Genomic DNA, 24,398 nt, shown 5'->3' on the forward strand with positions numbered 1-24,398 from the left:
CTTGCTTGAGGAGATTACATAACCTAAAGGGAAATGCAAGATTTCAAGACAGTGAGCAATATATTATTTGTACTTCGTGAAAGTTTTCTCTCTAGCCAAAGATGCTGTCTTCAATTCTGTTTTCTCACTAATTATCATTGTCATGAAGCAATCAACTGGATTATGTACTATTATAGTACAGCATAATGCAGATAAGTAGGCAGCATTTACAGAAATTATCACTTTATCTCATTGTTGTGAGGTAAAAGGAAGTAAAAGTGATATTGACTAGAGACACAAAATTTGAAAATATGTATTTGACCAGAAAGAAATTAGATCGTATAGGAAGCAACCTGTATAATTGAGAAACTAGCATTAGGACTCAGATAGAAGCCTGGGTACGAGCCCTGTTTCTTCCTCTGTATTGTCATTTTTTCCTTTTACTGAGCCTAAGTTTCCATATCTATAAAGAAAATAACAAATTCTAGGTATATTTAATAAACTTTTGTGGAAAAAGATTCCTTCCAGCATACAACTCGCTTTTAACTTCTGTCTTAGGAGAAAGATACCAGAGTGTGTGAACACCCGCTTTCAGATATAGTGATTGCAGGTGAAGCTGCTCATCCTTTACCCCATACGTTTCACCGCCTGCTGCAAACCATCTCTGATCTTATGATGTCACTCCCCAGTGGCAGTTCATTACAGCAGATGGCCCTAAGGTAAGTTTGTATCTAAATATCCTCAGCGCATGGATATGTAATTTTAGAGGATTCAGAGGACAAAATGAAAAACCTCTTTGAAAAAGTATAAGGGGCGTCTTGGTAGTCCACTCAGTAGAGTGCAAGCCCCTAGTTCCTCGCCTGCAGGGAGGAAATTTAACGAACAGTAGTGCCGCAGGTGTCTCTCTTTCTCTCTCTCTCTCTGTCTCCCCTTCCCTCTCAGTTTCTCTTATCTAATAAATAAAACAGTTTTTTAAAAGTAAAATACAAAGAATTCCTACATTATGTGAAAGCTACCTCCCTCATTACCCAAATCCCCTCCTCCTCCCCTTCCTCTATGTATGACTATTGTATTACCACGTTAGAATGTTTTTTTCACCCAGATTGTCAGAATAAAGGGATACCAAAGCACCATAGTCATTTTTGTCACGTGATGCTAGGGCTTCAACCTGAGCAACATACATGGCAGAGCGTGAGCACTACCTGTTGATCTCTCTCTCTCAGAATCTGTCATTTTCCAACATAATGTTTCAGGGTGTTTTTGTTGTTGTTGTTGTTGTTTTCCTAGAAGTAATAATTTGGAACTATAATGTGTATTTTTTTTTTCTCTCTTAGCTTATACCTGTTTGCCCCTCTGTAAAATGTTGATTTTATATATATATATATATATATTTTTTTTTTTTTTTCCTTTCCAGGGTTATCACTAAGGCTCTGTGCCAGCACTAAAAAATCTATGCTCCTGGTGTCCATTTTTTCCACTTTTATTTGACAGGACAGAAGAAATTGTGAAGGGAGGGAGAGATAGTTAGGGAGATAGAAAGATACACCTGCAGACCTGCTTAACCGCTTGTGAAGCATCACCACTGCAGGTGGGGAGCATGGGCTTGAACCCAGACCCTTGTTTTTAGAACTATGTGCACTTAACTGGTATGCCACCTCCTGGCCTCCCCAATAATATATTTCTCAGTGTTTAAATCATCTCAATCTATAAAATATTTCTTACTTACCCTACCTCCAACCTCAAATCAGTTCTCACTTCTACTCAAGACTAGAATCTTAAATGTCCCCCCCCAAAAAAGAAAGAATGAAATCTCAGAAATCTTAAAAGAGAAATGGCCTCTTGCTGTACACCACCAACCCGAAACTTACCTTACGGAGCATCACTACTTTTACATCCATATCTGCTTAGACTTTTACGTTACTTTTATTTTATTTTTATTTTATTTTTTTGCCTCCAGGGTTATTGCTAGGGCTAGGTGCCTGCACTAAGAATCCACTGCTCCTGGAGGCTATTTTTTCCCCTTTTGTTGCCCTTGTTGTTTATCATTGTTATCATTGTTGTTATTATTGCTATCATTGTTGTTGGATAGGACAGAGAGAAGTGGAGAGAGGAGGGGAAAACTAAGAGGGGGAGAGAAAGACAGACACCTGCAGACCTGTTTCACTGCTTGTGAAGCAACCATCCTGGTAGTGGGGATCTGGGGGCTCAAACTGGGATCCTTGCACCGGTCCTTGTGCTTCATGCCATACGAGCTGAACCTGCTGTGCTACTGCCTGCCCCCCCAATTTTGATAGTACTTTTATGTTGTGAGCCTTGTTTTTAGATTAAAAGAAAAACTACACTACTTATATAAATGAATCATCCATTAACTTTTATAAAAAGTAGATTGATGGAATGGTATGCTAAGACCAGTGGAGAAATGATTTTTTTTTTTTTTTCGTATTCTGCAGGGTTCATGTGGAATTTTAAGACTGATAAATTTGAGAGACTCTCAATAGTGGGATAGCAATTATCTTTGAAGCTGGTTTACTAAATTGTATGCTTCTGTAGCACAGCTCATCATGTTTTACTATATTTAATGAATACCCTTTCCTTAGAATTTACCTTATTCTAAAGAAATACTTTCACTTCTCAAAACTAATTGAGATCATTGCTTCCTGAACTTTCAAAATTTATATTTTTTTCCACATAAAGGTTTCTAGGAACATTACCTACTTCAGAGATTCCTGAGAAATTTCCAGAAAAGAATAACGTAATACATTTTTTTGTGTGTGTGCCTTCTTAGGTGCTGGAGCCTGAAATTCAAGCAATCTGATCACCAGTTTCTCCATCAGAGCAATGTCTTTCATCACATTAACAATATTTTGTCAAAATCAGATGATGGAGATAGTGAAGAGAGTTTTAGTATCAGTATTCAGTCTGGCTTTGAAGCTATGAATCAGGTTGGTCATTTAACAGTTATACTATTAATCTTCAACTAAAGGAGAAACTGAAATTTACTCATACAGATTTGATTCTTTTGTTTTTTATCTCGTGGGTATTTATATATATCGTGGAAGATGTACGTGTGAGTATTATAATTACTCATATTTGTTCTCGGTAGGAATTATGCATAGTGGTGTGCTTAAAGGACTTAACTAGCATTGTTGACATAAAAACTTCGAGCAGACCAGCCATGATTGGCAGCTTGACAGATGGTTCCACAGAAACATTTTGGGAATCAGGAGATGAAGATAAAAATAAAACCAAAAATGTCACCATTAACTGTGTGAAAGGAATCAACGCTCGCTATGTATCAGTTCATGTGGACAATTCCCGAGATCTTGGGGTAAGAAATTTAACTTGTGGATTGTTAGTTGTTTAGTAATCATGCACTCCTATTTCTGACATTGGAAAAAAGATTTTCATCTTTAACTTCACCAGCCAAACAGTATTTTATAGTTCCCTGCTCTTAAATCTAAAATAATAATAATAATAATAAGATAAAATTTTTGGAAATACTGTAAGAGAGAAATCTGATTATAAGTACAGCATGGCTACTGACTAGCAAAATATATACTACATAATTTTCAGCCTTCATGAAATAGTTGTTCCAACTATTCCCTTGGCATGGAATTCTTCCCCTTAAATTCTGTCAAATTCTCCCAAATACATAAGACCCAGCAAAGAAATCCTCTCTCTTTATCTCATGTATAAAAATTAATCTTTCCCTGCTCTGGGTTCTATTTTGTATTTCTCAGATGGCATTCAATGTACTTTGAACTGCAGTGTAATTAGCTTTAAGTTTCTTATTCTTGTTATCTGCAAGATAGCTCACATGGTTAGTGTGCTTGCTTTTTCATGAGTATGATCTAGGCTCAAGCCTGGCCGTAAGCCTGGCCGCTACCACACTGAAAAATGCTTCAGTGTTGTGGTGTCTTTCCCTCTGTCTCTACCTTTCTATCTGAAACTTGGCCTGGTGTGGTGAAACCCCAGTGACAACATTTCTAAACCTCACCCAACAATCATGACTATACTAACCAAAATCGTTATAATTTATAATTTTAATTTCTATTCTTAAAATCCCAAACCTGGTCACATGTTGAATTATACAAAAGGCCCTGAATAGGCCATTAAGATATCTCACTTATATATTGCTCTGTTTAGCAATGTGCATGGCCCAGGTTTGTGATAGACCCACCCCCACTGCACTGACCTATGATTTTTTTTCTTTCAGGCTGTCTGTCACTGTCTGGGGATGGAGTGGGTGGGGTGGGATAGGGGTCTGGAAACAGTCCTGTACAAAAGGAAACGATTTCTATTTCTTTGAGTGTTGAGACTATGAAGAAACTTCCCTATGACACCTCTTGGAAATTGTTTCCCTTAGAATGGATGTTACTTGCTAGCATATCTGTTATCTATGAATCTCCTTAGACAGTGCTCCCATTCCATTCACATTTTTCTTTTCCCAGCAGTGAAAAAGCTAGAGTGTCATTGTTAGATTACAAATAACTTGTATATAATGCCAGTACTAGAAATATAGTCTATAATCAGAGCGTTCTTTGCCATCTACAACCATCTCTCCACCACCATCTTCTTTTCATTAGTCTAGATTCAGTTCTTTCCAACATTGAAATAAAAAAAAAAGCAAGTTTATCTTCAAACCTCAAATTTTTCATTGATCAAACTACTTATCCTCAGGTGCATAATGGTTATGCAAAGAGACTTTCCTGCCTGAGGCTCCAAGGTCCCAGATTCAGTCCCCCATACCATCATAAGCCAGAGCTGAGCAGTGCTCTGGTAAGAAATAAAAAAATCTACTTATCCTTCTAGATTGTCAAATTTAATAAGACATTTTGTTTATAATTGTGGTTATAAGTCACTGATCATTAAAAAGTTGCCTTTGATATTTCATTTTAAATTAGTCATCCTCTCCCTTAAAACAGTTACTGCAAATCAATTTTCATTTTTGTTTCTTGATCAGAAGTGATCTTAATAATATTTATTTTTTGGTAGGGATTTAGAGTGTTATGTGGAAAACTGAGAAATCTTACACATGTACCAACTACTGTATTTACTGTTGACTGTAAACCATTAATTCCCCTAGTAAAGAAAAATTATATTTATTTTTAAAAGATCTACTATGTATACTGATAATTTGCCTTTTTAAAGAATGTTCTTCTGGTTAAGAAGCCTTCTTGAATATCCTTGAGTCATTTCTCCATTTGTCTTCCACCCTGCCCACAAAAGAGCATTATACACAGTTTGCAGCACTCAAATTAATAGTTCTCCCAAATTAATCTATTGATCTATTTCTTGGTGCATTTTGTGTAAAACCTATTAAAATGTAAGGTTTCTTATTCTGATATCAACATAACTCTTTTCTGAACTTTGAAGTATGGAATCTTTACATTTTGCTATTTCTTTTGTATGTTAAAGTCCCTTCTATAGCTTAGCAAGAACCTTGAGGGTAGAATCTGTCATTCTCATATGCCTTTCTCCAGTCCATAATGCAATCTGAGTTCATTGTGTGATAAACAAGTGTTTTGCTTACTCAGCTACCTGTATCTCCTTTTGCTTCCAAAAGCAGTGAAAACGTAACAAGGAGAATGGAATATGACTTTATCAAAAGGCTTGATGATAGAGAAGAATAAATATTTAGGATTAGATTTTAGATAAAAGAAGGAAATGCGAAGTTTTAGAAAGTCCTTGAAGAAATGTTGAAATGTGTAACTTGAAAAACTTTTAAGATTAATAAATAAACTGACTTTTAAGAATTCCCGTTGGTTTCCTAGACTTAGTGAGGTCAGTTAGGTAGGCCCATAGAAGATGGAAGAGGTTATATGATGTTGGTAAATAATGTAAATAACTATTCTAAGTTAGAGAACCTTACATAGTATGTGTAACAATTTTTTCAACTTACTTATTTCAGAATAAAGTTACCTCAATGACCTTCTTAACTGGCAAAGCAGTAGAAGATTTGTGCAGAATAAAACAGGTAATTGAAAATGTTTTTGAAATTTATAAAAACGTGAAATATTTTGCTACCTAGAAAAAAAATTACCATCTTTCCACGAAATTCTAATTTTGATTAGAATTTGATTCTAATTTTATTAAAATACGTAGAAAATTATCTATTTATAAAATACCGTTTGCCAAATTGTCCATATGCAGAAACAGTTACAATGATTCCTGTGCTGCACATCTAATCTCTTATCACCCTATATATTCTCCAGGCATACATAATTATACTGTAACTATAGTTTTCTTTTTTCTTTTTATTTTGTTATTCATAAAATGGGAACATTGATAAGACCATATGATAAGAGGGGTACATTTCCACACATTGCCCACCCCCAGAGCTCCATATCCAATCCCCTCCCTTAATAGCTTCCCTATTCTTTATCCCTCTGAAAGTATGGACCCAGGATCATTATGGGGAGCCACTCTCTTCCCTGATCCAGCTTTCTAGTCCTTTTTCCAACTATGACACCATCTCCCCAGACAATAACCTGGATCCACCTGCATATTAGATGTCAGGCTCAGGCAGAAACTATAGTTTTCTAACCCGCATACCTTGACAAAGATTCAGGGAATTCTACCCTAAAATTTGTAAAATGTTTTATTCACAACTAAAATCTAAATGCATAACTCATATATCCCTTTGTTTAAAATATAAGTTGTTGTCATACCATTTCAACTCTAAGTTGCAAGTCAATTTACAACCAGTAGAAACAAACTTTATCTGGGAATGTGTCTGAAATTCTATATAAATTTACTTGCTTTAGTGAGACTTTAACAAATTCTTTACCTAATTTATCACATAAAGGTGGACAAGTTTTTTTTTTTTCAAATAATACTGAAAGAATTAAATTGAGATTATAGACTAAACAAATAATACATTTCATTTAAAGTGGTAAAGAAGTTTGAATAATTCATTCTGTGTAATATTTATGCTTAATGATATCCTTAGGACACTGGCATTGTAAATTAAATAATGCCAATTTAAGTTTATATAAATAATGGTAATGTTTAAGTCACTTCACAGGACTAGAAGAGATAGCTCACTTAGTAGAATACACACTCATACTAGAATACTCAGTAGAATGTACAAGGATTGGAATTCAATCACCAGCAACATGTGGGAGCACTGTGCATAGGACAAGAAGCTGCATGACCAGTGGAACAGTCTGTGTTGTCACTTCTTCTCTGTTTCTCTCTGATCACTCTCTGTCTGAGGTTGAAAGGGATAAAAGCCTCTGCTGGAACCACTTGTACAGGCATGAGGCCTCTAAAGACAAAGAACAAAAACTATTACTTTATAATGCATTGAAATAGTCCTTGAAATATATATATATGTATATATATACACGAATACACTGGCATAAGGACTCATCCGTGTGAAATTACATATTTATTTTTCTTTGAAAATAAAGCATATTAAGTAACTGTTTATCAAATATCCATATCTCTAAATAGAGCTGTAATGTGAAGATGTCCACACCAAGATCGCATTGCCAACCATGTGTTTCTACTTATGGTTCACTTAATACAGTCACAAGTATTGTTTGTAAATGCTTCACTTAGTAGAGCTTGCACCTGAAAGCTATATAGTAGTCTCAACAAAGTAGAAGCCTCACTAATTTTCTGTCAGTTAACTGAGAATATCTCTTACCTATGTTTACTTTCTTCTTCTTTATAATAGCTACTAGGGTTTATCCTTACAAGATTTTTTTTTTTTTTTTTTTACAAAATTTCAATAAGATAATCACTGTGCTGGCTTGGGTGGTGCAGCATGTAAAACTTCAGATTTGTATGCAGTATGTCTCAAATTTGATCCCTGACACTTGGGGTGATTTTCTGGCTTTCTAGTATATCTTTCTTACTATTTTTTTATTGTCACTGGAATTATTGCTTTGGGCTCAGGGCTGGCACTATGAATTCCACTGCTCCTATTTTGTGTGATAGTACAGAAAGAAACTGAGAGAGGAGGGAGAGGGAGAGAGAAACTCTTGCGGATTTTCTTCACTGTTCATGTAGTGTCCCTCCTGCTGATGAGAGTGGAGGCTCAAACCCAGGCCCTTGCATATAGTAATATGCATAGTCAACCAGGTGTGCAACAGCCTGGGCCCTTCTAATATATCTTTCAAGAAGATCATTGAAATCAGGAGATAATTCACCTGGTAAAGCGCACAGTTTGCCATGATTGAAGACTTAGGTTCAACTACCAACCAACACAGGGAACCACTATGAAAAGTGGAAGCTTTGTGAATGTTGAAACAAGGCTGTGGAATCTCTCCTTTCCCCCATTCCCTTTTTGATTTGTACACTATATCTAAGGGGGGGGGGAGAGAGAATATAGAAGAGAGGGACAGAAAAACAAAGGGGAAAGGAGGAAAGAAAAGTGTGGATGAGAGAGAAGAGAGAGGGAAGGGAGGGGAGGGGAGAGGAGAGGAGAAGTGAGGTGAGGAGAAGTGAGGAGAGGAGAAGTGAGGAGAGGAGAAGTGAGGAGAGGAGAAGAGAGGAAAGGGGTCCTAGGAGTGATTGAACTGTGCAAGTGGGAAACTTCAGAAAGAGAGAGAGAGAGGAGGAAGGAAAGAAAAGGAAAGGAAGGAAGGAAAGAAAAAGAAGATAATTATCACTGGGAATTACCTAATGAACTTTACTATATGTACAATTCTTAGTTATACTGTTGGTATGCATGAGACCCCTTCTGTTTCATTTGGTTTAAATCCCCCCTGCTTAACACTATTTTATTTACATAACCACTGTTAACAAGTTCCACCCTCCCTCCAGGGCATATGTGGTTCAGTGATAGGATTCTTGCCTAATCTGCCCCCTCTTTGTCACACTCTGATTTTCACCAGTCACTTTTCTCTCCACCCTCTCTATGTCACATCCTGTTTCCACCCTACTTGGGAAGTATATATAAAGACAGCATTGTGAGTTTTAGAGTACTTTACCTTGAGTTTAGCTTAGCTCGTCTTAGATTGTGCTGCGTCCTGCATGAATAAAGAGATACTGCCTACAGCTCAACTATGAGTCCCTGGTCTTCTGTTACCTGCCTGTGAAGCCAGCCCGGCGAAAACAACCTAACCCGTCGAAAACAACATTATACATTACTGCTTTGTTTTTGTTTTATTTTTTTTTTTAATTTGGTTGGTTGTTCATTTTGACCTAAGCATCACTCAGCTCTGGCTATTTGTGTTTGGCATTGAACCTGGGACCTCTTGTGTGTAAGTCTTGTGTATTCCCAACCCTTGCCCACATACCAAACTTCCAGTTTTTCGTGATCAATCTAGGGTAGTGATAAAATAGTGTTGTCACTGTTATCAGGCTCCTAATACCCTTTCTGCTCTCTTAGGTTGATCTGGATTCCAGGCACATAGGTTGGGTAACAAGTGAACTTCCAGGAGGGGATAATCACATCATTAAAATAGAACTGAAGGGCCCAGAAAATACATTGAGAGTACGACAAGTCAAGGTTCTGGGCTGGAAGGATGGTGAAAGCACTAAAATTGCTGGTCAGATTTCAGCCAGTGTAGCCCAGCAAAGGAACTGTGAAGCTGAGACCCTACGAGTATTCAGACTTATTACATCTCAGGTGAGTTCCTTATAACATGTTCTAGCACAGAGTAATTAGAAAATAAGATAGTGTATCAATAGTGATAACCAAGAGGTTAAGAAAATTTTCTGTAAAGCATGTTAACTTTATCAGACTATAGGTATGATTCCAGTTTTTCTTCTCTTAGTCTTAATCTCTATTTCATGTAACTTCATAATCCTTAAAACTAATGAATGGCAAGGAGAATACAGCAATAATGTAAAGACTGTAGAGTCTGCCGGGCTAGCTTCGCGGGTGGGAGACAGGGACCCATGGCTGAGCTGGGAATGCAGTGCGATCTATCTAATCTCTATTCATTAGAAAATCCTGTCCTTTATATTTCCTGAGGTGGAAGTGTCAGGAAGAGGAAGTACATAGGATAGGGGGTGGGGAGAAGGAAAAGCGGCGAACCAGTGGGGAACAGTGGAAACCAGGATGTGACTAGGAGAGGGAGAGGAGAGGGAAAAGAGCACAAGCCAGTGGGGACTAAAACAGTGAGGGCCTCAAACAAAACAATGATTATGTAAATAGACCACAGCGTTAAGCAGTGCAAGTGAACCTAACATGATGATCAAAACAGAAAGTCTTAGAAGCAGAATTAGAAGCAGACCAACAGAGTCAAACAACAAGCCGTCTAGAATTGTAACATTAAATCCTTCTGATGAGTGTATCCTCATCAGGTATTTGGGAAGCTCATCTCTAGCCGTCTAGAATTGTAACATTAAATCCTTCTGATGAGTGTATCTTCATCAGGTATTTGGGAAGCTCATCTCTGGAGATGCTGAACCTACCCCAGAACAAGAGGAAAAGGCACTATTGTCATCACCTGAAGGAGAAGAAAAAGTATACAATGTATTTACTTGTAGTAAAGAAAAAATATATATATTATTCATTTCTTTTGTTTGGTGATGTTACACCTATTTTGCTATATTTCTTAATGGATAAGTGATACTAGCTTTTATAAATACCTGTTACTTTTTACTGAAATAATAGTAATCAACAAAAAAGAAGGAGGAGGAATATGACAGAGTAGATGGTACATTAGTATAGCACAAGAATTGCATGCACTGGGTCCCGAGTTTCAGGCCTCTCTCTGCATATGCTAGAGAAATACTCTCACTCTCACTCCTTGCTTCTCACTCCTCACTCCTGTACCTGACTCCTCTTAATAAGCAGAACATAGAGATAAGGAACTATGAAAGAAATTCATTATCTGTCCATTTGTAATGCAGTAAGGGTTTTAGTAACAAGATTTGTTCTATACCTTATGCTGCTGTATTCAAATATTAGCATGTAAAAAGTAACTTAGTCACTTACTGTGTTTGTTTTATCTTCTTCTTATGAGTATATGTTACTGAGGACTTAACCGATGCTCTCAACATATGAAATAAGCATTCTGCTTCTGAACTCCCTTCCTGGTCTCTTCATTTTTATTCTTATGTTGTTTCTTTAATTACTGCAGTTGGTAAAGTCCATTATTGCAGAGTTTCGTTAGGATATGTTCCTTTCTGTGAAACCATGGCCTCTTACATGCACGATTTTACGCTCTTAATATGACATTTTCATTCAGATGGAGAGATACAGAGGTGGAGAAACATCACAGTGTAGAAGCTTCCCCTCTGGCTTGGTACTCCCACACTTTAAACCTGGGCCTTGTGCATGGCAAGGCACATACCTTATGCAGTGGACTATCTTCCAACTCAGGACAGTTTCCTTTTAAATAAGCAAAAAGTCATTTTCATGAGTTGCCCTTCTAACATTTAAATGAATGATTTTCACAGTTTAGGAATAGATTCAAAGTCACCCAAATTGGTGAGATGAAAGAAATCTATGAAAAGATAATATAATTCTCTGGATTTCTTGAATTCAAAAGATAGGTTCTTTGTATAGTCACTTTAACATATAGTTATTTCTTCAAACTTTATCTGTTGTCTTAGTATTATAAACCTCAGTTCATCAAACCAAGAAGGCTACTTTGTGGCAGAAAATATTCAAGAATTCTGAGTTTAACCCCTGGTAAAGCATATGACAGACTAGTGCTCTGAACCATTTTTCTCATAAAACAGAACAAAAAGGGGTGGGGGAGCTGGGCAGTTGCACAGCCAGTTAAGCACACAAGGTGCAAGGACTGGCATAAGGATCCCAGTTCGAGCCCCCACCTACATGGGGGTCGCTTCACAAGCAATGAAGCAGGTTTTTGCAGGTGTCTTTCTTTCTCTCCCCCTCTTTGTCTTCCCCTCCTATCTTTATTTCTCTCTGTCCTATGGAACAACAGCAATAACAACAATAAGGGCAACAACATGGGGGAAATGGTCTCCAGAAGCAGTAGATTGATAGTACAGGGACCCGAACTGCAGTGATAACCCTGGGGGCAAAAAAGAAAAAAAAATTGGTGGGCCTGGATGGTAATGTACCTGGTGAGCGCACATGTTATAATGCACAAGGATCTGGGTTCAAGCCCCCCAGTCCCCACCTGGAGAGGGAAAGCTTTGCAAGTGGTAAAGCAGTGCTGCAGTTGTGTCTCTCTCTCTCTCTCTCTCTCTCTCTCTCTCTCTCTCTCTCTCTATCTCTCTATCTTGCCCTTCCCTATCAATTTCTCTATCAAATAAAGTTAAATAAAAAATAAGGCACTCCTTCCTTCTCTTTTCTGGAGACTGCCTATCCGCAGCCCACTTTCTTCCTCTCTATTTCACTTTATTTATTTTACCAGAGCACTAAGCACTGGTTTATGGTGGTACAGGGAATTGAATCTGGGGCTTGGGGGCCTCTGGCATTAAAGACTCTTTGCATAACCATTATGCTATCTCCCTCACCCATACAACCACTTTAATAAACTCTTCATGTTCTGCTTTAAAAAGTTTTAGTAAAATAAATTCATCTTTTTAAAATACTTGCATAATGGCCCAGAAAGAGATGGGGTAGTGGCAGAATACCAAGCCTGTGTGCATGAGGTCAATGAGTTTGATTATCGGTGATAATATACACATATACACACACACATATGCCAGGGTACATGCTTTGGTGTTCTCTCCACCCCATCCCACCCCCGCCTCTAGCAAATATATTTTTAATGATTAAAATAAAACCCATGAAATTTTTCTCTAGCTATTTTAAAACATCTACTATACAATTGTACTTTTAAAAAACCTACTTTTTTTCCATTTTCTCTGATCAAGGCAACATCAGATGCTGATCTAAAAGAGCATATGGTTGGAATCATATTCAGCAGGAGTAAACTGACTAACTTACAAAAACAGGTTGGTTAAGAGTCCCTTTGATTGTCTTTATCAATTTTTTTTTTGTCCTTAGAATATCAAGTGTTTTCCAAAATCTTATAGAACCTTTTATGCTGGCTCTTTCATAGGTCCTGCAGAATAACTATCTTCTTTTAAAAAGAAAGGTGTATATTAACATAGCTGCGTCACTTTAAAGATTTTATTATAAGGGGCCCAGTGATGGTGCACGAGAACCCAGGTTCAAGCCTCTGGTCCCTACCTGCAGGGGGAAAGCTTTACAAGTGGTGAAGCAAGGCTGCAGATGTCTGTCTCAAAAATATTTTTAAAAAGATTTTATTCTGAATGTTAATTTTATCTTACTCTTTTTTCTTCTTTTTAATTTTGATATCAAATAGGCAACTACATCTGATTTCCTTTGCATTTCTGGTGTTCAGTTTTCCAGTTTATTTTTTGTATTGTTATTTTGCATAAGAACTATGTTGTTAACAAAACCAGAGTTAATATTTTTAATAAGGAGATGGGTAGTAGAGCTTAGTTGTACAAAAGTCAAATAAAACGTTATGATTTCATAAGGGAGTTTAATTTATATTTAGATAAATTAACCAGTTTCATCATTCAGCATTAAATCTTATTTTTATTTTATTTTCCTTTTATTTTTACTAGAGGCCTCAGCTCTGGCTTATGGCAGTGAAGGGATTGAACTTGAGACTTAGGAGCCTCAGACATGGGAGTCCTTTTGCATAATCATTATGCTATTTCCTCCCTAATTATTTTTAATGAACAATATAAACTTTCTTAACTTTACCTAATAGTGTTTCATTGACTTCTGGATACTATTATTTGAAAACTTTCTGTTAATTAAAAAATGTGCTGTTAAAAAAGAAGATTTGCTGCCAAGAATAAAGCACATCATGAATAGAAATATTATAATGTGACAGGAAATATGCTTTAAAGTACTAAAATACGATAATTGGTTCTGTTTAATGTCTGAAGACCTAGATCTGTGAGCACTGATAACTTGTATACAATTAGATTAAGTATCCACATTTCTATTTTTTTTTAAGTTGAATTAAGGTAATAAATGGAAAATTTACTGAGAAGAAGGATATTAAATTGAATATCAATCAGTATCTTGTCTATATTAAACTGGAAGAGTAAAACAACTGACAAATGTTTTCTTTATGTTTCCTTAAAATAGGTGTGTGCTCACATTGTCCAGGCTATCCGTATGGAAGCTACCAGAGTCCGTGAAGAATGGGAACATGCCATATCAAGCAAGGAAAATGCCAATTCCCAGCCCAATGATGAAGATGCTTCCTCTGATGCTTACTGTTTTGAGCTACTCTCTATGGTTTTAGCACTAAGTGGCTCTAATGTGGGCCGGCAGTATCTAGCTCAGCAGCTAACTCTGTTACAAGACCTCTTTTCACTTCTCCACACGGCCTCCCCTAGAGTTCAGAGACAGGTAACTGATCATCTCACTTACCACTTGGCTTATTTTGTTAATTGAAAAAAAAAACAAAAAACAAAGGGTGGGGGTATAGCATAACGGTTATGCAAAGAGACTTTTATGTCTGAGGCTCTCAAGTCCCAGGTTCAATCCCCCACATCGCCATAAGCCAGAGCTGAGCAGTGCTCTGGTAATAAATAAATAAATAAATAAATAAATAAATAAATAAAAGCTGCACTAGTCATACACACACACAACACCTTAAGATTTCTGCTACCAACTTCTTCTTATGCTTAATTTTGAAATGAATATTTTAACTTTATGCTTTAAAGTTTAACTCATTATACTAAGAATATGGAAAGGAAAAATATGCTTCATTTTCCTAATGTGCTGTTGTAATAGAGTTTTCTAATTACTTATTACGTTTTCACCAAAGTGTATATGTTTTTAAGTCCTGACCAAATGAAAATCATGTTTGTTTGTTTTCTTCCTATTACCCTTGAATGGATATTACCACTTGAGAAATTAAAAGAGAGTGTTTAAATTATATATCTGTCCTTTGCAAAGTTTTTGAAGTCAGAGAGTAGCAGCTAGGCTAATTTTAGAAATGAAAACTTTAAAACAACAATCTTTAAATGGAATTCTTTATTGTTGACTTTCTTTATTAGGTAACCTCATTACTAAGACGAGTTTTGCCTGAAGTGACCCCTAACCGGTTGGCCAGCATAATAGGAGTGAAATCACTTCCCCCAGCAGATATCAGTGATATCATTCACTCAACAGAGAAAGGAGATTGGAACAAGTTAGGTATCTTGGACATGTTTCTAGGATGCATTGCCAAAGCACTCACAGTACAGCTGAAAGCCAAAGGAACCACCATCACAGGAACTGCTGGTACTACTGTGGGCAAAGGAGTTACAACAGTTACCCTTCCAATGATTTTCAATTCCAGGTTGGTCATTACATGTTTTAATGCTAAAATAGAATGGAGTAATCTACCCTTCAGAGAATTAGAACACGGTTTCAAATTACACCTTAATTGCTTATTCAACAAACAGAAACAATGACTGAATGAACCATCTACAAGAGAGAGTGCTATCATTTCTAATTATTTGGGAAAGTTTGATGAAAATATAACATTGAAATATTTCCCTACGTAGAAAAAAAGTGTGGACCCTCTACTTCACACCATAGATAAAAGTCACTGGGGAACATTTATAGTTTTACATGTATTTCATTTTGAAATCTACTAAAGTGAATTACAGAATAATATTTTTGTAATTTTCAACATGGGGAAAACCTCCTTAAACAAAATGCTTAACTCATAATATCACTGAAGAAGCTATTTAGGCATGGCTACATAAAAAATGAAAATCAGAGACTGGTGAGATAGTGCAAGTGATAGCGCAAGCCTTGCCATACATGCAGCCCATATTTGAGCCCCTGGCATACCTGGACTACATGGAGTACTACAGCCCAGCATAAGCTCAGTGCTGTAGTCTCTCCTCTCTCTTTCTGAAAAAGTTGGCCTGGAGCAGTGAAATCACGCATGTGCAAGATACCAGTAATATCCCCACCACAGATTATCTGATAACACTAGTAGAGTGTTTTAAAGTATATGTAGTTAATACTTGTATATTTGTTAAAATCTGAGAAAAGTAAAACATAAAATCAGAAAAAGAAAATAAATATCAAGAGCAGTTAGTTTACAGAAGAAAACTTAGGTAGCGCCGCGGGTTAAGCGCAGGTGGCGCAAAGCGCAAGGACCAGCGTAAGGATCCCTGTTCGGACCCCCAGCTCCCCACCTGCAAGGCAGTCACTTCACAGGCAGTGAAGCAGGTCTACAGGTGTCTGTCTTTCTCTTCGCCCTCTCTGTCTTCCCCTCATCTCTCCATTTCTCTCTGTCCTATCCAACAACAACAACTACAATAACTACAACAATAAAAAGCAACGAGAAACAAAATTTTTTTTTATAAAAAAATTTAAAAAGAAAAGAAAGAAAAATTACAAATGGCAGTAAACAAAAGAAAAAAATGCTTCATTAGTCTGAACAATAACTCAGTCAATTGAATGCTTGTCTTGCCATATATAGGCCTGTATTTGAGCCCCAGTAGCGTGTGTGTGTGTGTGTGTGTGTGTGTGTGTGTGTGTGTGTGTGTGTGTGTGTGTGTGTGTGTGTGAGACAAGTATGTAAGCCATTCATCTGTTGTTGGGTATTTGGGTTGTTTCCGTGTTTGGGCTATTACAAGCTGTACTTCTATGAACACAGGTGTGGATAGGTCTTTCCAGATAGGAGTCTGTTTTCTCCCAGGGTATAGCCCCAGAAGTGAGATTGCCAGGTCGTTAGTCAGGTCCATTTCTAGCATTCTGATGAGTCTCCAGATTTTTCTACAGGGGTGGGATCAATTTGCACTTCCACCAGCAATAGAAGAGTTAATGAAATATTTTTGATACATATATGTTGACATATAATGTATACTATATTTTGACATATAATGTATTTTGCTACTGCTTTTTGAATATCAGATGGATAACATGTTAGTACATTTAAAATATGCATCCTTAGCCTATTGGTTGTATTCTAGAACTGTTTCCCTCCACAAGAGAATATTTATACATGTGTACAAAATATGTATACAAAACTGTTTCCTGCAGAATTACGTAGACCAGAGAGAGTTAGAGTTATTTGGAACAGCATTAGTCAAGGAGCCAATTTATGACTGTGTAAATGACAACAAGAGTAGATATGTCAGTGTTTGGCTCCTTTCATCTAAATGATCCTGTTAAGGAAAATATGTCAGGTAAACTAACCATTAATTTGCTCAGTGATACAGTTAACATATTTTGTTAAAAAAAATTATTATTTCTGTGTATACTTTGAAAAACACTGTTCCAGAAGACACTTTAAAATAGTAAGAAGTGTTTAAAAGGAAATACATCTGAGAAGAGCTACTCTGTTTTTATCCTGTTTTTGTCTTATATGTAATGTCACTGATTGGTTTTATTGCATTTTCTTTTTAGCTATATTCGAAGAGGTGAAAGTCATTGGTGGATGAAGGGCTCAACTCCTACCCAAATCTCAGAAATCATCATTAAGCTTGTTAAGGATATGGCAGCAGTAAGTGGGTGAAGTGCAGTAGAAATCTGAGTAAAAAAATCAAGCAGTTTATTCTGCTGAATTGTTAAAAGTTTACTGGTGTTATTTTGCTTTACTCAAAGATTTCTTTACTTTGTTAATTGTTTCACCATTTGTTATTTCCATTAATGACAAAGTTGTCATTTGTGTTAATGGTGGTTTCAAACATTCCCCCAGAAGGAGACTTCCTAGAGAGGAAGTGTCTCGTTATCTTCAGTTCTATTTTATAAAAATACTTATTCTCCTTTATTAATGTTTTATATCACTGTATTACGGCAGGGCTGGGAGGTAATCAGGGAGAGTGGATTTTAAAAAGGCATTACTTTAGTTTCCCCAAATTTCATTATATTTCCAGGAATCCAGTTTGAATAGGGCAAGATTCTATGGAATGTAGGTGTCTGTGAGGTAGAGTAGACAGTGGGCTTTTTGGACAAGCAGGGATTTGAACTGCCCCTTAAAATACTGATAACATCGATATTTTGAGGAAATATGAAGTACTTTCACTTTTCCAACAGCATGAGTCTTTCCTCATTTGGAGAAATGGTGACTTTTCTCAGTTCTCAAATAGACATTCTCAGGATCTTCATTGGGTGAAAATATTTACGGCAAATATCTAGGTATATCTCAATTCTATAGTAGTCAAGTACTGATTGATGTTCAGTAAAAAGCAAGTTAAAAGTGACTTAAATTTTTATTTTGAATTATAAATCTAGTGATTAAAAGTTGAATTTTTCACATGGTTATAATTTTTTTTCCAAAAGTCTGTCTCTATCAGGGCCAGAGAGAAAGTTCACTAGGTAGGGTGAGAATTGCCATGATTCTGACCCAGATTCAAGGCCTGGACACTATATGGGAGGTGCTATGACAGTGGAGGAAACTTCAGTGCTATTACCTTCCTGCCCTCCAAATCTGGATGAAGAAAGTGGCCTGGAGTGTTGAAATCATACATACACAAGGTCCTAGTTCCACCAAGGGGGAAAAAACATCTGTATCCCTTGAACTTTCTTTTATTCCATGGTCTTATTAAAGCGATTCTTTTCCATTTGATAAGTGATATTAAGGAATGGAATTTACTTGAATTACTTTATACTTCTCATTGCTTATCACATTATTCTGTCCTCCTCACTAGGGTCATCTCTCTGAAGCCTGGTCTCGAGTGACAAAAAATGCTATTGCCGAAACCATTATTGCCTTGACAAAGATGGAGGAAGAATTTAGATCTCCAGTTAGATGCATTGCAACAACTAGAGTAAGGGTGTTTTCTATCTGATCCATATCTTTGCTTGTTCTTTTTCAGTAGGTTTCAACAAAGTTAAATCAATAAGTTAAATCAGTCCACTTAGTTTTTTTTACCAAAATTTTTTTCAATATTAATTAAAACATGTAAAGAGCTTTTATTAAATTATGAATTAAGTATTACCATTATTAATATTTACTGTCATATGTTATTTGTTACTTGCTTTAGTATTAATTAGGAAGCCAATGGTGCACTAATTAGAAGAAAATGAAATACCCTACATGTCCAATAATTTTCTTTTCAATTATACATTTATACCACAGTAAATTTTGTGTTAGTTAAATCAGACAGGGATAGAGTCCCTTCAAAGACAAAAGTCTTCTCAACTTCTTTTCGCAGGGTCCAGTTGTCCTAAATTAGAGCCCTCTATCTTAGTTACTAGATTAAGAGGATTTTTCTTTTAAAAAGAAAAAGAAGGCCCTGGGTGGTGGTGCACCTGGTTGACCACACATGTCACAATGCTCAAGGACCCAGGTTCAAGCCCCCAGTCCCCACCTGCAGGAGGAAAGCTTTGCAAGTAGTGAAGCAGTGTTGCAGGTGTCTCTCTGTCTCTCTCTCATTTCTACCACCCCCTTCCTTCTCAATTTCTGGCTGCCTTTATCCAATAAGTCAATAAAGATATTTAACAAAATTTTTTTTTAAAAGGCAAAAGATGAGTCCCCAGGGTGGGGTGGGCAGAATGTTTAGGAAGTAGAATTGCATTCTTCATATGAAAAAGTTATGAAGTCCCAAGTGAGAGATTGAGAAATTAAACAGATTTTGTAATATCACCTTTCCTGGGAATTAATGTCTCAAAAAACAACTGATATTACACAGAAAATGTTGTAGGAGGCACTATTTTAAATGTGGAAATGTGTTTATTGATAGATTGTTTACATAGCATGCCAGTAGAAAATATTCTGTGGGTAAAGTGTGAAAATAAAATACCTCTTGAGAGCAACATTTAGTCATTATTTGAGTGCCTACTATGTACATGGCATGTATATAGCCAGAGTGAGTGTGCCTTGTGCCATCAGGAAAACTTGAGTACCACTGGGTATTTACATATTTATTAAGCTAACCTAGTAGACAGTCAGCATTTGTGAGTCTTTCGTAGTGTGATTGTCCTTCCTTTCAACAGCTCTGGCTTGCTTTAGCATCACTGTGTGTTCTTGATCAAGACCATGTAGATCGTCTCTCCTCAGGGAGATGGATGGGAAAGGATGGACAACAAAAGCAAATGGTAAGACTAGAATCTTTATAAATGTTATCTTGTTTTCTTTATAATAAGCTTAATTAGCTTTGATATTTTAAAACTGCAAGTCAAAATAATTAAATTCTTGAAAAGTTATTACATATTTACAAGGGCCCTTAAATCATTTTGTATGGGTGTATGTATATGTATGTGTCTAAGAAAGAGAGAAAAGTTGTTGCTTTAATAATATTCGGAAAGGGGTTTGGGCAGTAGAGCATTGGGTGAAGCACATGTGGCACAAAGCTCAAGGACTGGCTTAAGGATCCCAGTTTGAGCCCCCAGGATCCCACCTGCTGGGGTGGTCGCTTCACAAGTGGTGAAGCAGGTCTGCAGGTGTCTTGTCTCTCCCCCTCTCTTGTCTTCCCCTTCTCTCTCAGTTTCTCTCTGTGCTATCCAACAGTGACAACAATAATAATAACAGCAATAATGATAAGCAACAAGGGTAACAAAAGAGAAAAAAATAGCCTCCAGGAGCAGTGGATTTGTAGTGCAGGTACTGGGACCCAGTGATAACCTTGGAGGCATAATAATAATAATACTCAGAGAGCTTTTTCTTTGAGTTATGTTTATATCATTGGTCAAATACTAATTCTATATCTAAGTTTTTTATTAACATATAAAATCTACTAAGGGTAATAAAGTAGAACATTGAGTTTAATGTTCAGATTTTATATTCTTAATAGTATTATTGTTATAAATAAAATTATATTCAATTTATATAATATCGGTGATTTTCTTGTAACATGAAAATATCTTATTTTAGCCTATGTGTGATAACCATGATGATGGTGAGACTGCAGCAATCATCTTATGCAACGTATGCGGGAATTTATGTACTGACTGTGACAGATTCCTCCATCTTCATAGGAGAACTAAAACTCATCAAAGACAGGTGACGATTTCTGTCCTCCCACAGAATAGTATCTTGAATATAAGATATATTATGTAAATTTTGAAGTAAACATAGGAATAAGGCTTGGGATAAATGGAAAATAATGGACTTTGGAATCAAAGTTCTTGGAGAAGTTCCCAACTGTCTCATTTATATAATTTAAACAAGCTATCTAACCTTCCTGAAACATGCACACTTTTCAAATGGTGCTAAAGAGAACTAGAGAAAACTGGAAATATATAGAATTTCTTAGCTTAGTAAATTAAATATATATATATATATATATATTATTACCGAATAATTAAAGTTCATACTTCATCTTCATCTTTAAGAGTAATATATTTTCTGTCTTTAATGAAACAATAGGTATTCAAAGAAGAAGAAGAAGCTATAAAGGTTGACCTTCATGAGGGTTGTGGAAGAACCAAATTATTCTGGCTCATGGCACTAGCAGATTCTAAAACAATGAAAGCAATGGTGGAATTCCGTGAACACACAGGTAAAAGAGAGTGTACGACTGAATTATGTCTTTAAAAACATAGTGCACCAAACCACAGGATATCTCACGTTAGGTCATGTGCCTGAACACAATTTAAGATTGAACCATTGTTTTTGTTTTTTTTTTAAGATTATATCAGGACATAGAATCTGATAGAGTGCATGCCTTGTCAGGATGTGTGTGTATACACACTGCTCAGTTTTGTCTATGCCATGTATATTGTCATTATGATAAGCAGTTTAAAGACAGCCCCTTCAGGGCCAGGTGGTGGCGCTCCTGGTTGAGCGCACGTATTACAGTGCATAAGGACCCAGTTTTGAACCCCTGGTCCCCACCTGCAGGGAGAAAGCTTTGCGAGTGGTGAAGCAGTGCTGCAGGTGTCTCGCTATCTCTCTGTGTGTCTATCTCCCCTCCTCTTCAATTTCTGGCTGTCTATCCAATAAATAAAGATAATAATTTTTTTTAAAAAAAGACAGCCCCTTCTGTGTATTTTAATTTAATTTTCCTGTTATATTTTGTTTTATAATGGAGAGCTTGCCATCTTGCTTGAACAGCTATCTTTATTAAGTGTCTATTCTGTTTATTTTTTTACTGAAAAAGTACAAATAAATCAGTTAAGAGTCTGATTTCAGGTCGATCGTTAGTTTCTGTGTACATGTGTGTTTGGAGTAAGATTTCCAGACTGATTTCCTAGTGATGGTGTCTGATACAAACTTGATTTGTTTGGATTTTTTTAATTAGTTGTGCTAAAACATGTAGAACATATTTATCCCAGATGGGAATTTTCTTTATTTTTCCTTTTTTCCTTTTTATTTATTTTTTTTCTTGTACACAGGCAAGCCCACAACAAGTAGCTCAGAAGCATGCCGCTTCTGTGGCTCCAGGAGTGGCACAGAGTTATCTGCCGTTGGCAGTGTTTGTTCTGACGCAGACTGCCAGGTGAGTATAGAGTTAGGCTATCTCAGTGGGTAACAGCATTTATTTGCTCATGACACCTTGACTCATATAAGAATTTGAGCTCAGTATACCCCAGTGTTCCAAATTTGCTTATTAACCATGTCAAGAGTTCATTTTTTCCCTCCACTTTATCAGAGGGTTGATTTATAGTACAGTTTGACACAGAGGTACAACCTCTCATTTTCCTATAGTAGGTATATGCAAGATGCTCTCTCCTTCAACATAGGGGCCCTTTCCCCATCATATAGCAGATCCCCACTTTTCCTTCATCCCATCCCATTCCCTCCTATTCCAGATTTCTTAGTTTTGATGCAATACACCACACCCAACCCCAAGTTTCACCTCATATTTTCTCTTACTGTCCTTACTTACTTTCACCTATGAGTAAGATCATTTGATATTCATCTTTATGTTATAATAGTTGGAGAAGGGCTTAGATAAAGCTATGAAGCCCAAGCCAGACTTTATATATTTTCCAGTTACCACAACCATATTTATTCAATACTCTGTACTAGAATCCACTTTTTTAAAAATCTACAAACCTTCTCATTTTGGCTTATCTCAACATTATTCCTTCATGCTCTGTTCAAGATAAGGCAGTCTGTACAGTAATTATCCCTTAACCTCCCAATAAAGAAAAGGGAAAAAAATTTTAAAAGGAAGAAAAAAGTGATAAAAATCTATGCATGTTCTTCCTTGCATAGTCATATGTTTCTCTTAAGCAGATTTTTGCTTGCATACTCATTTATTTCCATAAAGCAAATTTTTAATATCTGAAAGTTCTTTAATTCTGACATCAATGTAAAATTCTGTGCAATCTATATACTGTTGATTCAACTAAAATCTGGAGGACTGGCAAAATAATGCAACTCTTAGCACACCACACTCTCATGCCTGAGGGCCTAGAGCTCCTGGCTAGTGCTCTGGTCTTTCTCCATCTCTCTCGCTTTCTCTCATGAAAGCAAATAATCATATCTTTAAAAGTAAAGCAAAGATTTGGGTTTAGTCAAGATAATGAAAGACAGCTGCATTTGTAAGCCCCTTTAAGTGTTTAAGTGGTGACTGGAAGATTGTCAGTATTTGACTTGATTTGATTTTGCTTCACAGCTATGCCTAATACATAGACTAAAATTTTAACTCACTTTTTTCAGCATTATATTTCTGTTATGTAAAATTTTAAAAATCACATTATAAGAAAAATAGACTTTCCTAACAATCTCCTAATCTAAATAAATCATTAAAATTACTTTAACAGTAATATACATTTCTTGTGGGAAAATATTTTGAAAGTAGATACAATGATTATAATTGCCAGGATGTATTTTATGTGACTTTTTAATTAATCATTAATAGGAATATGCTAAAATAGCATGTAGCAAGACACATCCTTGTGGCCACCCATGTGGAGGTGTTAAAAATGAAGAACACTGCCTTCCTTGTCTACACGGCTGTGATAAAAATGCCACATCACTGAAGCAAGATGCTGATGATATGTGCATGATATGCTTCACTGAAGCACTCTCTGCAGCTCCAGCCATTCAGGTTAGCTCAGTATTTAGAAGTGTTACGTGTGTCTAGATTTTAAGACGTGAAATAGAAACGTTTCTCAAATAAGCACATATTTAGTTGACCCTTTTTTATATCCTTAGGGGAAAATGTCTCATTAACATCCACCATTAATTGAAAAGTAAACCCTACCTCTTTGTGCTATTTCTTTATTGTATACAAAGCTTTAATTTGTGATTTTCGAGAACTATTATAATCAACAGAATGTATAAAATGTACGGGATGGAGGGACTTGGTAGGTGGTGTAGTGACTAGTGCATTGGATCTGTTCGTAAGAGAGGGAAAAAAACAGATTGCCATGTTATTGTTCTTTCAGTTTTAAAAGTTGAGGGGAGTCGGGCTGTAGCGCAGCGGGTTAAGCGCAGGTGGTGCAAAGCACAAGGACCGGCATAAGGATCCCGGTTCGAACCCCGGCTCCCCACCTACAGGGGAGTCGCTGCACAGGCGGTAAAGCAGGTCTGCAGGTGTCTATCTTTCTCTCCTCCTCTCTGTCTTCCCCTCCTCTCTCCATTTCTCTCTGTCCTATCCAACAACGACAACAACAATAATAACTACAACAATAAAACAAG

At 36.5% G+C, this 24,398-nt stretch overlaps 1 protein-coding gene across 12 annotated transcripts in view; it reads left to right on the forward strand.

Annotated features, from left to right (window-relative positions):
* MYCBP2 (MYC binding protein 2) overlaps positions 1–24,398 on the forward strand; it is a 238,289-nt gene that overhangs the window by 207,242 nt on the left and 6,649 nt on the right. For 10 of the 12 annotated variants that reach the window (XM_060191609.1, XM_060191613.1, XM_060191611.1 and 7 more), the window contains 16 exons: positions 538–698; positions 2,765–2,921; positions 3,083–3,307; positions 5,891–5,956; positions 9,323–9,562; positions 10,316–10,414; positions 12,739–12,819; positions 13,997–14,263; positions 14,917–15,200; positions 17,270–17,366; positions 18,514–18,633; positions 19,802–19,903; positions 20,679–20,807; positions 21,174–21,306; positions 22,142–22,245; positions 23,617–23,805. In XM_060191609.1, the coding sequence (XP_060047592.1) occupies positions 538–698; positions 2,765–2,921; positions 3,083–3,307; positions 5,891–5,956; positions 9,323–9,562; positions 10,316–10,414; positions 12,739–12,819; positions 13,997–14,263; positions 14,917–15,200; positions 17,270–17,366; positions 18,514–18,633; positions 19,802–19,903; positions 20,679–20,807; positions 21,174–21,306; positions 22,142–22,245; positions 23,617–23,805 (2,454 nt within the window). The remainder of the gene's footprint in view (positions 1–537; positions 699–2,764; positions 2,922–3,082; positions 3,308–5,890; positions 5,957–9,322; positions 9,563–10,315; positions 10,415–12,738; positions 12,820–13,996; positions 14,264–14,916; positions 15,201–17,269; positions 17,367–18,513; positions 18,634–19,801; positions 19,904–20,678; positions 20,808–21,173; positions 21,307–22,141; positions 22,246–23,616; positions 23,806–24,398) is intronic. The other 2 variants (XM_060191610.1, XM_060191619.1) reach the window with 1 other exon arrangement.

This window comes from Erinaceus europaeus, chromosome 5 (assembly GCF_950295315.1).
Source record: "Erinaceus europaeus chromosome 5, mEriEur2.1, whole genome shotgun sequence".
Classification (NCBI taxonomy): Eukaryota; Metazoa; Chordata; class Mammalia; order Eulipotyphla; family Erinaceidae; genus Erinaceus; species Erinaceus europaeus.